Source organism: Apaloderma vittatum, unplaced genomic scaffold (assembly GCF_000703405.1).
Source record: "Apaloderma vittatum isolate BGI_N311 unplaced genomic scaffold, ASM70340v1 scaffold21671, whole genome shotgun sequence".
In the NCBI taxonomy this organism is placed as follows: domain Eukaryota; kingdom Metazoa; phylum Chordata; class Aves; order Trogoniformes; family Trogonidae; genus Apaloderma; species Apaloderma vittatum.
In genome coordinates this window covers 1-16,129 of record NW_009698793.1, presented here as the reverse complement: position 1 = coordinate 16,129, position 16,129 = coordinate 1, and the positions used below count along the sequence as shown (strand labels likewise).

The 16,129-nt window shown below is 40.7% G+C and overlaps 2 protein-coding genes across 2 annotated transcripts in view; one reads left to right on the top strand and one right to left on the bottom strand.

Moving 5' to 3' along the window:
- Nucleotides 1-12,332, top strand: part of SNW1 (SNW domain containing 1) — a gene marked incomplete at its 5' end in the record, with an annotated part of 14,947 nt that extends 2,615 nt beyond the window's left edge. The window contains 11 exons of the mRNA XM_009878166.1: nucleotides 4,919-5,014; nucleotides 5,107-5,213; nucleotides 6,053-6,157; nucleotides 6,242-6,311; nucleotides 6,995-7,060; nucleotides 8,343-8,459; nucleotides 8,816-8,957; nucleotides 9,328-9,424; nucleotides 10,231-10,348; nucleotides 11,322-11,485; nucleotides 11,566-12,332. Of these exons, the coding sequence (XP_009876468.1) occupies nucleotides 4,919-5,014; nucleotides 5,107-5,213; nucleotides 6,053-6,157; nucleotides 6,242-6,311; nucleotides 6,995-7,060; nucleotides 8,343-8,459; nucleotides 8,816-8,957; nucleotides 9,328-9,424; nucleotides 10,231-10,348; nucleotides 11,322-11,485; nucleotides 11,566-11,770 (1,287 nt within the window). The remainder of the gene's footprint in view (nucleotides 1-4,918; nucleotides 5,015-5,106; nucleotides 5,214-6,052; nucleotides 6,158-6,241; nucleotides 6,312-6,994; nucleotides 7,061-8,342; nucleotides 8,460-8,815; nucleotides 8,958-9,327; nucleotides 9,425-10,230; nucleotides 10,349-11,321; nucleotides 11,486-11,565) is intronic.
- A 3-nt stretch (nucleotides 12,333-12,335) lies between these two features.
- Nucleotides 12,336-16,118, bottom strand: SLIRP (SRA stem-loop interacting RNA binding protein; the record flags this gene model as incomplete). The annotated part of the gene is made up of 3 exons (XM_009878165.1): nucleotides 12,336-12,395; nucleotides 14,204-14,311; nucleotides 16,032-16,118. Coding segments are annotated over 3 exons (255 nt in total), but the record flags the coding sequence as incomplete, so codon positions are not given.
- Between the last annotated feature and the right edge of the window lie 11 nt (nucleotides 16,119-16,129).

The window sequence follows — 16,129 nt, the reverse complement described above, 5'->3', positions numbered from 1 at the left end:
CAAAAAACCCCCCAGAAAGCACAGTTCAGTTTTCAGAATACCCCACCTTGTGTCTGACTAATTTAACATTTGACAGTTCAGGCTGTTTTCAGTATTGTTGGATGCTCTTTTTTGTTTGTTTTTTTTCGGGGGGGTTATTTTTGGTGGAGTTTTTTTTGTTCAGTTGGAGCAGAAAGTATTGCCAGTGGTTATACTCCAAAATTTTTGTGCCAAGTTCAGTGATGGCAAGATTCTCATGGGAACCAACTTCAATTTCCTGTATGCAGTAATCTTTCTAAAAGCAAAGAGATGATGCTTTATCTTGGAAGTCATAACTAGTATTGAGGAGACCAGATACGGGTCCCCTAAATCCACTTTGAGAAGTACTTAACTCTGCCTTTTCAAGTGGAACAAAGTGGATTAACGTTTAAACCTTAATTCCCAACAAGCAGGTGTTGAGGACTGAAAAACGGACGAAGTATGATCAAGTGTACTCAGCTGCTTCTTACAGCAAGCATCTCCTGTAAAGAATGGGGTAACCCAAAAAAAAACCTAAAAAGGAGGTTTACTACGAAGGGTGTTTTAGTTAATAAATATGAATAGTTGTTTTCAAAATAATTTGATTTCTCTGGCTTTAGTTTAGGATGCCTTGGAAAGCTTATGGGTATTTAATATGCCCCATGTCTTACTGCAAATGAGGAAGGGGGAAAACCTGTCCAAATAGAAAAACAAAAGATGAACTTTACCTCTCAGATGAAAAAATAGGGTGAGCGTTTTAAGGATATCAGAGGAAATCTTTTGGTTTTAACAGACAAATTTTTTTATTGTTTCAAATGGATACTACAGTTGCCAAAGTTGTGCAACTATAATGTCAATAGGGTTTTGTATTTAACTAATGGGGGCCGGTTAGCTCAGTCACTTAAGAGCGTGGTGCTCATAACACCAAGGTCGCGGGTTCGATCCCCGTTCGGTCCCCATGTGTTGCCTGATCTAGTTGAGAGGCGTCCCTGCCCACGACAGGGAGGTTGGATTAAATGACCTCTAAGGTCCCTTCCAGCCTAGGCCATTCTATGATTCTATGATTCTAATAGTTTGAGTGCCAAAAAAGTGTCACATCTTCTATATCCTCATCCTGTGCACTGTAAGTTACTGCAGTACCTTTGAAAAAAAACAAGTTCAAATCAGACTCTATGCTGTGATGTGGTAGAAAGCAGTCAGACTAAACAGAAACAACAGCAGTCGCAATATTTTTATTGAGTAGATTTTCTCTGGGATTCCATCAGGCTTTATGTAGTGTCTTGAATTAGTTGTCAAGAGGAAAGTGCTAAAATATTAATTACGCTTCAAGATTATTGTGACTAAATATTTGATACTTGATACTAAATAGAAATCTGTGTTACCTCAAAGCGTAATAATTTGAAGCAGGTAAGTAGAAAAGAAGTAATAATCTTACTGATTTGAGGAAAGCGTTAAGGCAAATAATAGGAAAAAACAACAGTATAGTTAAACCTCAATTTTTGCAACTCATCAAATACATATTTACTTACCTGTAGGATCAGATTTAACTTGCATATAATAGAACTGTTCAGATGACGATCAAAGTATATTTGAGAGAGAACTAGTAAGCTTTAGGCAAAAATGACTCATCTTTTGCTGTGCTTTATTTGGTTCAGATTTAGGAAAACACTGAGAACAGGTGGAGTTAAATTTAACATTTGGCATATTTGATTCATGAAGATCTGTACCAGCATTCATTAACTTCCCATATGGGATCTGTAACGAAGCAGTAATATTCTCATTTTGTAGTAGTACTTAGCAGGAGGGAAGAGGTGTGTGGCTTTCCCAAAACTGGGCTCTGAGGAACTGCCTTGAAGGTTTCCCAGCCCTAAGCTCTGCCTTCTGGGTCAGCTTGATTCTGATTGCATCTAGCTGGTTGTGAGTGCTGAGACTGAAGATTAAGTACGGTGATTCAAGGGGGAATAAAACCAGGGGAAAATTACATATTTGAAACAATTTCACTGGAAGTAGCAGAACTATTAGCACTTGATTTGTTTCGCGGGAGGAAGTATTGGCAGAGATGTCACAGGGAGCAGTTCTTCAGTGATGTATGTTGAGTTGAATAATGTGAAATATTTTCTGTAAGAGAGAACTTCTGATAGTACAGTGTCAGTAGGATTACATACAGAAGTTTCATTATTCTGAGAGCTGCAGTCGTAATTCAAGTATTTCTTCAGTCTTAATACTTAGAGCTAAGAGAAACATATTTAGCAGCCTTTAAGAAATGACATGGGAGTTTCTGATCCTATTCTATGAGCTACTTGCTTGGCCTGAGTTAAGAACCAAATTTTGCTTTTGCTACAACTTAGGGATTTTTTTAAGTTGAATTTACTACCCTCTTGTAAGAGGCAGCAGTTCCACCACGCAGATGCTCTGTCTAGATGGCTTGTCAGCAGTTTCTGCGGTTGCAGTTGTTTATCTCTGTTGCATCTGTTCCCTTACATATTTAAAAAATAGTTGCTTCAGAGAATTTTCCTTGAAAAATGCTGACATAAAGGAGAGAGTCTGACAAACCTTGTGTTTCGGGATGTCAGAAGGTGTGCTAGACGTGAAGTGTTGGATAACATTGAGAAGTGTGGATGTGTGACCGTAGGATCTGAGGATGGAGTTCCATCTGGTTGTCCAGATGAAGGATTTATAGCATTAGTCTTGTGGTTAATTCTTGTGCTGCTCTAGATTCTTCCAGTTCTTTCTCTACTCACATTACTAAAAGCCAGGCTTAAATAACGTGTCAATAATTGATATATTTTTCCGAGACCAGTTTTCTGGCCCTTCATCAGGAAAACACTAGGTGCACTACTTTTTTTTCTGGCAAAGATGATTCTTCTGTGCAGGAGTTGTATTTCTTTTGGTGGCCCAAGTCAGTGGCTTAGATGTTAAAGGAGAAAAAAAACCCCAAATCTTAGCTGCGTTTTTTTCTCAAGATTGTGAATTCAATTGAAATGTTTGCAAGAGAGAGTAGTTCCTTTGTGGAAGGAACTCCTGTGACGATGATGGAACAGGTCAAGAGAACATGAATAGAATTAAAATAATGAAAAGTAATGTTCACTCATAATGTATTTGCCTCTGTGTTAGAGCTGGATCGAGAGGTTAATGTCGGTTTTTTCTCTGGCGTGTGTGCCAGGCTTACCATCAGGTAGTTGTAATGACTTCTAAAATGTTACGTGCTTTATGTAGAGAAACCATTCTTTGACAAGGAAGGAATTAATTCTGCAGTGCCTGATGGTGATGGTAATTTGATTTACACGTGGGACTGATGAGCACTGTACAGGGCTGCTCTGGATATATAAAATTAAAATACCTTGAGGAGGGGGATTTATGTGTTACAAACTAAGAAATTTCTGTCAAGACACTTACGTCTATCAGGTGTCTTGTGAGACTCTGAATGCGACGGATGTTGAAACCCTACCGTGAGCTGCAGTATCTTACACAACCAGTTAGTAAGATCGTTCTCTTTCTGATGGCAATGGCATGCAGGTTTCTAATTGCTGCCACAGAGGGGATCCATGTAGCTGTACCAAAAATGGAGCATTTTGTTTCTGCCTATAAGGAGATTCTGCTTTTCAGTAGCAATCAAAAAGTACCTGAAACCACAGGCTTATGCTTCCTTTTAAATTTCATAGACAAAAAATGGCAGTAGATAGGCATGCTACAATACCAGACAATCCCAGTCTCCTCTTTATCTTCGATTAATAGAATATCTCAACTTTACTGTTAAAATAAGGTCAATAACTAGAAAAACAACAGTGCAACATATTTATCTACCTGTCTATATAATGTCAGAAACGGGTCCAGTTATAACATGCCATGTATTTAGTTTTTGATGGAGACAAAAATTTCTGTATTTTCAGGCTATTTTAATCCATATGGATTTCTTGCATGCTAATACAGCGTGCCATTTGCATGGAATACTTTAGGGTTTAAATAGTCCATGTAGGGCATTTGTACCTCAGTGTACTATAGTTTTCAGAGCACCTCTTGGACGACTTTTGTTTTCTTCTTTTCCAACTTCTGAGATAGTCTGAGGTCTTTCAGCATACTTTGTTCTTTATGCAGCAAGGTACTTGGACTTAGAGTTAATACATTGCTCTTCAGATGTCCTTCACTCAGCATCTGAGAGGCTAGGATCTTATCAACACTAGCACGAAGGATTAAAATTTTAGGAGTGAGGGCTGAGAAGCAGTAAATGGCTCTTATGCGACAAATTAATGCTGAGGCTAAAGGTCAGTTTCATAGTTGGACATGCACTTTATAATGAAATTGAAATAATAATTGTAATGACTTTTAACCCTTTGAACTAAGACTTTCTGATGTTATCATGTTGGACAAAAGTGAAGCAATAATGCAGTAAAATAATTTTTTCCCTGTAGCCATCTAATGGTGTTTTTTTCCCTATATTTAAAATTGGGGCTTAAAGCTGCTGAGAGCATGTTGTATGAAGACTGAAGTACCTATATAGAGGGAAGTGTCAAGAACAGATTTCTCAAGCATTTATTTTTTTGAAAAAAAACCATAACGGAATGAAAAAAATCTAGATGCTTAAGTAATTCTTAAGTAATCCTTGAGAAGTGCAAATGTGGATTTTTTTTGTCTATCTTGGAGACCTTGAAAAAAGGAAAAGAGTGGGGAAGGGAAGCAGGAAACTGGTGTCTAATCCCAGCTCTGAGAGTGATTTACATAATTATATTTAATCAAATTGCTGCTTTTCTTCAATTGTTCCATCTGTAAAATGGGATCCACAGTATATTCTTGTTCTGTGGGTGTCATTGAAGAATGTATAATTGTAATGCACTTGGAATTGTATACAAGTAGGCCTGAAACATTTTGATACATACACTTTTATTCCAATTTGCCATCACTAATAAAATATAACATCTTCCAGGTTATTTACAGCAAATACACAGATCTTGTGCCGAAAGAGGTCATGAACGTGGATGATCCTGAACTGCAAAGACCAGACGAGGAAACAATTAGAGAGGTATTAAATGCCCTGATGTGCCTAGCTATCAGCGATGTGGTCTATGTCTCCCATATGGGATGAGATGTACACTGTGGTATTTTTGTCTTCAGATAACAGAGAAGACAAGGGCAGCCTTGGAGAAATCAGTCTCCCAAAAAGTTGCAGCAGCCATGCCAGTTCGAGCAGCTGACAAACTCGCTCCTGCACAGTACATTCGGTAGGTAGTAATGGTGTATGTATATAATATGTTATTATATAAAAAATAGATTAAGATTGGGATATTCTTTGAATTTCTGAGAACAGAAGGTCCTCTGGAATTCTGTTCTTCTGGAAGTGATGTGAAACTGGCTTATGTATTTTGAATTAACCCACTGGTGATAACCTAGTTTGAAGTGTGTTGAAATATGTCTTAACATGTCATGAGCCGTAGCGCTTTGTGGAGGGGTTATTGTTTTAGCAACAAAATATAGATACGTCAGGAAGCACTATTAATGATGCTGCTCTGAAAATACAGTCTTTAATGGGAGTTCCAAGCCAAGACAAGGGATGCAACAAAGTTCTTCCCTTGTATAAAATAAGCAATTGGAAAAAAATGGAATTACTAGGAGGTTGATACTCACTCATAATGATTTTGTGTGCAAACACAGAAGTCAGTGGCAGGGTTAGACTTGGCCTGAGGTGAATTCTGAGAAAAGTATGAGAACAGATTCTTAATCTGCAACAAGTAGTCACCAGGGATTCACAGACGTGGGTTACGAGTATTGTGACCTGCTCTGTGTACTCTGTCAGTTTGTTTCTTGTACTTCAGAATCTCAGTTGAAACACAAGAATATAGCCCTGGGAAAGGATGTTCTGTCTGGTGTAATTGATTCTTTGCATGTAGTCCAGTATCCTCTGTGCCATTACCTGCTCTTGGTGTTCACAGCAGAAGAGTATTAAACTGATGTGGGTAAAATGAAAATGCAGGTAGAGCAATGAGCTGGGTAAAAATGGAGGTGGGCAAGGAATATCTAGTTGTGTGTGCAGAGAACTGAGTGCTTCAATTGTTTTATTCAGGTACACACCATCTCAGCAAGGCGTTGCCTTCAACTCTGGAGCAAAACAGAGAGTTATTCGGATGGTGGAAATGCAGAAGGACCCTATGGAGCCTCCAAGATTCAAGTAACTATTCAAAACTTGTTCATGGCAAATAGAAGTGCATTTCCATACAATATGCTGATTGTAATTGTTTTCTCAATTGCTCAGAATTAATAAGAAAATTCCACGTGGACCACCTTCTCCTCCAGCCCCTGTAATGCACTCTCCTAGTAGAAAGGTATGAAATGTCGTAGCTGTTCAGTGTTGAATCCTACACGGGTTCACAAATTCTACTTTGATCTGGTTCATTTCTGTGTACTTTCTCCTTACTATTCTTTTGATGTGATGTTAAGTGATAAACTTGCTGCCTGGTGCAGCCTTTTTGGTTGGTTGATTGGTGGAGTTTTTTTTTTGGTTTGGGCAGTTCTGAGCTCTCTTCCTACGTGTGGATTTCTCGTATATTTTACACAGGGCTGCAGTGCTGGAATTCTTCATGGCATTCTTCCTCAGTTGACTGAGGCTTTAGCTTGGGTACACTGATGTTGCTTTCAGACAACACTATTAAATTAAGCTAACCTTAATAACACAAGTTAGTGTTATTAAGCTCCTTCTGAGAGATGAGTGTAGTGGTGGTTCATCAGTTTCTTACAACTTGATCTGCCCTTAAACGTGCAAACATTAACAAGCTGGCTGTGAGTTTGGGTCTGTGTGACAAAAGGTTGAGTGTGGCTGAAAAGTGTGTTGGCAAAGGTGCAGTGCAGAGATGAACGCTCCTTGCTGCTAAGAAGTGTTATGGGGTTTTTTGTAGCAGTGTCCTGAACTTAAACTTATTTTAAGAGTTTCATAGCTTTCTTGGAGAAAGAAAACGGTGTTTCCTTTGCTATAAACCTGAATATGACTTTGCTTCTTCTCTTAAATCAGATGACTGTGAAAGAGCAACAAGAGTGGAAAATTCCTCCATGCATTTCAAACTGGAAAAATGCGAAGGTAATTAAGTTGTCATAAATTCATCTTTCTAATGTTGCATCCTGCAGAGAGACTTTTAATGAATGATTTAAGCTTGAATAATACTGGTTTTAAACCTCTAGAGTTAGGTAAACTGTCTGCTTCCAGCATGGAGAACGCATGATAGTACAACTCGTTTTTTCTCTCTTTGGCATATAAGGGCTGTCAAATTGACAGGAGTACAGAACTGAGAGAGAATACGTTACTTCATGGCAGAGATTATGCATTTTGAGAGGAAAAAATGGCATTAGTTAAAATCCCCATAATAGTGCAGTATGTGGAGTCTGAAACTAAAGTCTCTGGAGTTCACAAAGCCATCTAAACTGAAAAAGGGAAGGGTAATTCATAGAGAACCAAGCATGTTTCTTTTTAATACTGCAGTCCAAATTGCTGGGAAGTTCTTCCTGTTGCAGGCTTTTCACTAATTAATTTTCATCACTGGTAGCATAGCTCTTTTTTTAATTCTGTCTTTGTGTAGGTATGCCCTGTCCTTTTGATTTTTGTCAGCCAGTAAGTTTATGCTCAGAGAGAAGGGAGAATTTATAATTCGCTGCAGTAACTGGTCTAATCATTCTCAACCTTACCAAGCTGTTGTCGTGAGGCAGCCTCTTCAAGTGGAGGAAGGAAAAAGCTGCGTATTTGGATGTTATTTGGTTTTTTTCCTACCCCAACACAGCTGTATAACTGGGACTGGCGCTAATTAGTAGATCAAATTTTAGGTTACAGATGCTAAAAGCAAAGCAAAAATTTTGTAGAGCTCACTGAAGAATCTTAAAATGTCATCTATAAATAAATTTAGGTTTCAGCTTTTGAACGCAAAATCGGCATTTAGCATCTCTTACTTTTGCTGGCAGCCTTGCCCTTCACTTTCTCATTTTGAATCCACTAACCTCTTAACAAGTATGAAAACAGTTCGGGGAAAACAATTTTTAAGCACAAACGGTAAAACAGCTTAGGAGAGCTATTATCTGTAGTTCTTAACACAAAGCCAGGAGTGGACCTTATTGAGCAAAACCTGTCATTTGTACTAAGATGTAACTAGAAGGGAAATTGTGATTCCGCTTTGGGAGGAGTGTGGTATTGGAGTGAAGCGTGGTATTACCTGGTATGAATTGGAAGTATACAGGAGGTCCGTTGAGGCGTGTTAATGACAGGCTGCGAGTTCTGTGTGTATTTTTGCTTTCTCACACAATAAATGTAATAATGTTTGTATTACAGATAATACTAGTTTCTGTGATTAACTGCATCTCTGTTTCCACTGTAGGGTTACACCATTCCATTGGATAAGCGTCTGGCTGCAGATGGCAGAGGATTGCAGACTGTTCATATTAATGAAAACTTTGCCAAGCTTGCTGAGGCTCTCTATATCGCTGACAGAAAGGTCAGGTGGTTGTTTAAACAGTTTCATTCCATGTGGTTCTGCCTTCTTTGTATACTTGTTTCCTTGGGAAAATCAGCTGTGAACAGGCTATAGCTTTTTGATTTGTCCGACTTGTTGCCTGACGTAAGACATAAGGTCTTATCCCCAGCATCTTTCAGTCAGTGTCTCGGCACGGATTGAATTATTGGAGGTCATGGGTCTTGTTTCTCAGTTCTAACTGCTGCGGCTGGCTGGCTTTGAACTTCCTCCTTGTGGCTTGATTCCTGCCACATTTACTGGATAGCTCTATGACAGAAGATCTGCTCACATCCCAGGTGGTAGCTTTCTGTCTTCTTAACTATGTTTTATGTGTGCAGGCTCGGGAGGCGGTAGAGATGCGTGCCCAGGTGGAGAGGAAGATGGCTCAGAAGGAAAAGGAGAAACATGAGGAAAAGCTCCGAGAAATGGCTCAGAAAGCCAGGGAGAGAAGAGCGGGGATCAAAACCCATGTTGAAAAAGGTACATTTCTTTGGGTTTAAGATTCTCTGGGGTTTTGTTAGCACTCTGAGGTATGGATTTGGAGAAATAACCTGAGAACTTTTGATACCTAAGTATCACCTGTAATTTCTAAGCATGACATCTGTTCTTCATGTCTTGATCAGCCAGTGAATTTAGTAGATTCAGTGGCTGGTTTGATGGGATCTCTATGTGAACCTCACAGTTATTGCATGTGGCGTAAGGAAGTTGTGGGTTTTCATGTATTCAGTTTATTTAGTGTGAAGTTTCAAATAGTGATAAGGGTCATTTGCCTTCTGTAAAAGAATACTGAATTGTGCCAGTGTCAAACTTCAAATATTTGTCTATAACGAGCAATCTTGCATTTGTTCAGAGGATGGAGAAGCTAGAGAAAGAGATGAAATCAGACATGACCGGCGCAAAGAGAGGCAGCATGACAGAAATCTTTCCAGGGCAGCCCCTGACAAAAGGTGAGTCACGAAAGAAAGCTGCTTTGTTTCTGTGCTGGCACTGGTTCTGTACTGGCACTTTAACAAAACTAACATTGGGATTTTCCTTCTGCTTGATGTGAGTGCCTGAATTTTACCTTGTGGAGATACTCGCTGGTCTGAAGCACTGTTTGTTCATTTTACAAAATGAACGTAGTACTCTCTTCTAAATTTATAATTTTCCAGATGAATTGGGGGGCAGGGTGGTGGTGGTGGTTTTGAGTGTTTTTTCTTTAGCAGAAGTTCAGTATATTCAGATTTAATTAACACATTGACACCAAAGGCTGAAACTTGGATCCTGTAACTTCAGTGAGACCAGAGTATCATTAGCGGCTTTGTTTCTTGAAGCAGTTCATTTGAAGTAGTCTTAGATTTATAAGTGTAGGCTGAAATACCTTGTTTGCCCAAGCCAGTGAGATTTCTGAGCACAAACTGTTTCTGAAGGCTTAAAATCTCTAATATCTTAAAATTAGATTGTCCAGCCTTCCCAGAATATAATTACACTGGTTTTTGCAAAGAATAAATATGACATATTAGAGCAAGTCAGCTTGATGTAAATCGCAGATAGTGGAAAGCAAATTTAAATGTCATGCCCAGCTGAATATAACTTTCCCAAATGTTTCCTTTGCCAGAAGGCAAATTTTAAATGTTACCTAGTAAGGAAGGGCAACAGACAAAATCTGGCTCCTGAGGCAGATTGTTAGCAGCTAATACAGGATCAGGTTGCAGTTGAGCATGTCAACAAATACGGTTTACTGACCTAATAAAACTTAGAATTTTTAATTCAGGTCAAAGCTGCAGCGAAATGAGAACAGAGATATCAGTGAAGTTATTGCCCTGGGTGTACCCAACCCCAGGCCATCCAATGAAATCCAATATGACCAGAGGCTGTTCAACCAGAGCAAGGTAAAAATAACCTTTTCACAGCTGCGGAGCTTTCTGTGGGAACATCCTCATCCTTCCTTGGTGGGTAGGGCTAGAATAGCTAAAGGGACCCTGTTCTCATGGTTGGTGTGGATTCACTCTGAAAGAAGTCTCCACAACTGGTTAGGGAACTGTTTATCTCCTTTGTCCATAGCTGATGTGAGAAAAATAGAATATTCTGAACATATAACTGGATTACAGTGTTTATGTTGTGTTTTTTCTCACTGGGGAGTGGGGAGAAAGAAGCTATTTTGCCTTCAAGCTGCAGTGACCTCAATTTTTTCTTTTGTACAAGTGTACTCACTGAATAAGGGAAATCTGCTCTGAGAGAGAAGCAAGTAAATACTTTCTATTCCTATTATCGCTTATGTTAAAAATCCTTCTGAAGATATAAATAGTGAACAGCAACATTTATTTTTCCCTGAATTTTATACTATGCAGAGATAAAAAAGTAGATTAGGCTTCAGAAAGTCCCTGAATAGACCTGCAGTTTGTCAATCATTCCTTTTCACATCTGCAAAGAAAGACTTGCAGGCAGAAGGGAAAGTTGATGAATTAAAACTGAACAAGAAGGCACTTCTGCTTTCACAGTTTACATAAGGCTCTGTATGATTTGGATCAGTCAGCTTAAATGATGTTTTGCAGAAATTTTGAGTAAGATGCGTTTCTGTATGGTTGTAGTTGGCTATTAGAGCCAGCTGTACGTGTGGAGCAGACTGAAATGGCCCGTTACTCTGAAATACGAATGGCTTGTAACGATTGTGTCAAGCTTCCTGGATTTAATTCCAGACGCCAAACCACTCATATCCTAATGAAGGGCTCACACTCATTTGAAATCAATAGTAAATGACACACCACCACCTCTGTGTATCTGTGTGACACCATCAGCGTATCTTGATTTAAAAGTAGCTGAGGTTTTGCAGACTCATTTGCATTATACTGCTCTTCTTCACAGGGTATGGACAGCGGCTTTGCTGGAGGAGAGGATGAAATTTATAATGTTTATGACCAGCCTTGGAGAAGTGGCAAGGATATGGCCCAAAACATATACAGGCCAAGTAAAAATGTGGATAAGGACATGTATGGTGATGATCTAGAGGCTCGAATAAAGACCAACAGGTAAGAAAATAAAGTTAAGAGATATACTTAATTAGCACCCTGAAGTACCAGTCAGCTGAGTACTGCCTCTTCTCCTGCAGGTTTGTTCCTGACAAAGAGTTTTCTAACTCGGATCGTAACGCAAGAGGGAGGGGCAGAGATGGACCAGTTCAGTTTGAGGAGGATCCATTTGGGTTGGACAAGTTTCTGGAAGAAGCCAAGCAACACGGCGGTTCCAAACGGCCATCGGACAGCAGCCGCCCTAAAGAACATGAGCACGAGAGCAAAAAGAGGAGAAAGGACTGAATGCCTGTGCTCCCTGAGAGGCAGAGAAATGGACTGCACGCTTGGACTTGATGCAAAAGGCATTTTTAATATCAAGAGGGTGTATAGGGGGATGGCGCGTAACACAGCAGTTCACAGCTCGTGTTGTGTGGATATATATATATACACACACATTAATTCTTCTGCCTAGGACAGCTACCCCTGGAGAGTGGAGGAATGGAGGCCGCTCTGACACGTTTCATGAGGGATTTGTTCTTTAGTGAGTGCTCTGACTTTGCTGATTCCCTGTTGCCCAGCATCTCAGGGTACGAATGTAGCCCCTCCCTCCAGCTTTAGTTTTTGTAGGTAGCTAAAGCTTTTACTTCACCTGTTAAAAGCTTTTCTGCTGTGTATAATTACTGTCTTATGCTGTAACAGATGCTAGGGAGTTTGATTCTGTGTTTCTTCAGTGTGACTATACAGTTCCATTTGAGCAAGGACGGGAAACAGCTGGATTCTGTTCTAAAACAAACACTCATTCATAGTTTTTCAGTAATCTTTATTTTAGTTTCTTTACATTTAGTGAAATAAAGCCTCCTTCCACTGTTCACTCACTTTGATTCCTTCTTTGACTGCGTCTTCTACGGGGCTGCTCTTTGAGAGTGAGCTGAAAACAATGGAAATTATTCAAATTGGTTAGGTGAGAAGCTTTGATATTTTTTTCATTTCTGATCTTCTAAAACATTCATACAGAGAGCCGAAGAGGAGGTTATAACTGGTTCATTCATGAGCCATAACCACACATGCTAAGCTCCTGACGGGAAAGTTGAATATAATTTGCACAGCAATTGCTGTGCACAGCAAAATACATCTTAAAAGCTTGTGCTTTCAAGTGGAACTAATAGAAGGTAACTGTCTAAACCTAGCCTAGAACAGTGGGTGAAGTGCTTGTGTATTTTGCTTCTGGAGAGGCTTGCATTTTTCAAGAAATGAAGAAGGTAACTATTGCCTGCCTTCTGCTTTTTATTTCACTATAAAGAAGCTTCTTAGCTCTTGAACCTCTTGTGAGAGTGTAGTCCTTGAAGCCTAGGCAGTTAAGTGAATGTGTCTCTCTTACAGCTTAAATAAAAAGCAGCAAAATAATTTCCAATCAGCTGACTCTAACTACCCATCTATGCTGTTCCTAGTACTTATTTTGACAACTGCATACAGGTAACACCCCGGCTATTTTCAGCCCAAGGTAGGCAGATCAGCATATTGCCTGGCTTGTCAGTTTAAGACTGAAATTGCCAAACCAGTCCTTTGTTTCTGCATCACAGCTGTAACTCACAGGTCAGCTCCTCTGAAGAAGAGGCACTAAAGTAACCACAACCACTGAGGACTCCTGCAGTACTATGAACCACATCAAGCAAAATACTTCATCACAGTCAACATGCCCCAAGTCTCTTGCCAATTCATTTTACTCTTTACCTTTTCCTAGCATCAAAAGTGTCAAAGTGAAGAACTCTTATTAATTATTTTAAGATAGGAGTTGATCATGTCTGTTATACCAGCCTGCTTGTTGCTTTTGGTTTCCCTCTGTACTACCTGGCCTAAGCAGTCAGCTGAAGCACACGTAAGCCTACAAAAAAATCCCTTCAGTATACCACTTGCCCCTGTTTCATGAAGGTACTAGATGGAAGTTTCTAATGATTTTCAGGGGACCTGTTTATTAATGGCTTTGGGCAGCCATTGACTCCATCCTTTTATCCTCTCTCAACACCATTTCCTACTGAATGTTTGGGAAGTGGCCAGATGGCCACTTTGCTGCGGTGAAGCGAGATGCTCCAGCTGCATGGCTCTGACCGACAGACACGGAAGGGTACTCGATCAGGTTTTTAACTGGTGGTGCGCACTGTCTCTTGGTACCATACAGTGACATTGCCAAAGTGTCTCTTTTTTTAATACTTAAAATGTTAAAGATCACAAGTAAAAAACTTTAAATTGGCTTTAGTGTAAAATTTTTATCTTGAACACATGAAATCAGGCAACTTACTTTTCCTGTAAGAAATAATAGCTGAAGAAAACAAGAAATTTCCACTAAAGTTCAAAGCTTAGCTTGGCATTCTTTGTCATCGTCCCCCTGCCACCCAACAACCAAAGGAAGATGTTGGAACTGACCTGCAGAAACCCATATTACAAATAATAACTCCTTGCATGGCAGTTTCTTAACAGTTTTACTGCACTCATATTCCTCTAGGTTAGCATAGCAGAAGGCTTTGATCTCTATGGTGTTTATATTATCTCAGACCTTGACGAGACAACTTGAGAGGGTGGAAATGAAGTGTTAATAACTTGAAAGCATTAAACACATATTAAGTGGCAAAATGCTGAATCACACTTGGAACAACATTTTGATGTTGCCATGTTCAACCAAAGGCAGAAATAAAGAGCTCAACTCACAACATGACTTGATTAAAGGCACTAGGACATTACCTTGGCACCTTCGAGTATGTGGGTCTCCTTCTGCAGCACGTTCTGAACATCTTGTGGCGTCGAGAATTTAATCCAGCAATAACGTTTGTGAAAGCCTGTATCTTTGTCCTAGTTACCAGTTTAAAAAAAAATAATAATCCAATTACTGGAGAAAATATTCACATAGCCTGTTAAAAACTTTCTACGGATACGCAATTTAAAGATTCAGAAATTATCAGAGAAATGGAACATCTGCTGTTTCAGAAGTCTTCGTACTTCATGGCATTTACATCATGCGGGGGCCTAGCAGAGGCTGTTCTGCATCCTCTTCTTTCGAGTCCAGCAATCATAAAAAAATAAGATTTCGAGTTATAGTTGAAGACTGGAATAATGCATAGCCAGTAGCTTCAAAGTGCAGTAGTTATCTACTATTAAGCCAGTCACAACACAATTGACATTTAAATGGCTGCCTGATTTGAAAATAAACCTGCCACAGTCCTTGAAAAGCATTCAGCAAGATAAAGTGGCTGCTTAAGATATTAAGAAAGCAGGCTGCAATTCAAGATGACAAGCACTAACTGCACTGAAAAATGAAGTTATTTTTAAGAATAATTTACCAGTCAGAAAAGCCAGTTGTCAATAAAGAGGAGATAATGCAGAAAAGCCAGGTCTCCCCTGTATCCCAGTTCAGATCCCAACTGGAGTGCACAGCAGCTCTGCCCCCGACCAAGAGGTGTGACTGGCAGCACTTCCAAACAAGTCAAGGTACTGCAGGGGTGTTTTAATTAGTGTCTTATGCTGCCGGCAGATTCCTGTACTTCTGGCAGTTTTAAGCATTAACAAACCCTCCTAAAGTAATCACTGAATCAACACATACACACATGCATCACTTCAGCTTTAATCCACGATGGAGGCAGGTCTGCAGTGAGCTGCAGCCTTCCCAGTGCACCAACACGTCCTGTGCCGGGCCTGAGGAACCGAGCTTGGCAGGCAGACGCCTGAGCTTTGGCGTTCAGAAATAAGCAGACTGTTTCAAACTATCCTTCTCCATTTGCAAAGGGGTCCTCAACCCATGGTGAACCCACGAGCTCACTAATTGAAGTTCACTACACACTGAGCTTAATTTGACCAACCATTACTTCATGTGGAGAAACACGAGCCCGCAGAACCTCCGCACCTTCAGCAATGGCCTGCAACTGACCCCTAACGGATTGGGAAGGGAACTCTTTTTTGAGCGTTCATCTCCAAGAGCTAGGTACTATTATTTCTCACTTAGACGCTCAGAAGATAAACAACCTAAGCAGCAGAGGCATGAAGAGCTGACAGCGTCCTGCGGCTTTGCGTGAGCCCCTCACTGTGCACGGAGCGTGAAGCCCCAGCAGGGACAGGCTGCAGGGCCACCCCCACACCTTTGGATTGTTCAGGTCAGTGAGACCAGGCACATAAACGCTTTACTCTCTGTCAGAAGAAAGACAACACAACGACAGAGAAGCGAAAAGCACGTCTAGGTTAATTACTCAGAATCAGCAGCCTCAATAGGACGCGAGGGATGTGCTTCCTAGAGCTTTTCCCCAGCTGACGGGAAGCACTGAGCTCCACCGAGGCCCACCGCTCGCAGACAAGCGGCAGCACCCGCTGGGAGAAGGGGCTGAGCAAAGGCGGAGAGCTCCGAAACTCTGCCCGGAGCCCAGGAAGAGGCGTCCAGGGGCAGCAGGGGAGGCGGCTCCGGGGCAGGGCCGCGCAGCAGCAGCACCGTTCCTGCCGGGGACCGGCGAGCACCAGCCGGAGCCCCTTCCTCCTTTCACAGAGAAAGCACGAACGGCGGCCGGCAGGATGGGCAGGTACTTACAAAAGGCAGCTGGCACCTCTGCACTGACCCGAACTGCGAGAAGTACTCCTTCAGTTCCTCTGTGGGGGAAACGCACACCTGGTTAACCAGGCCCGGCA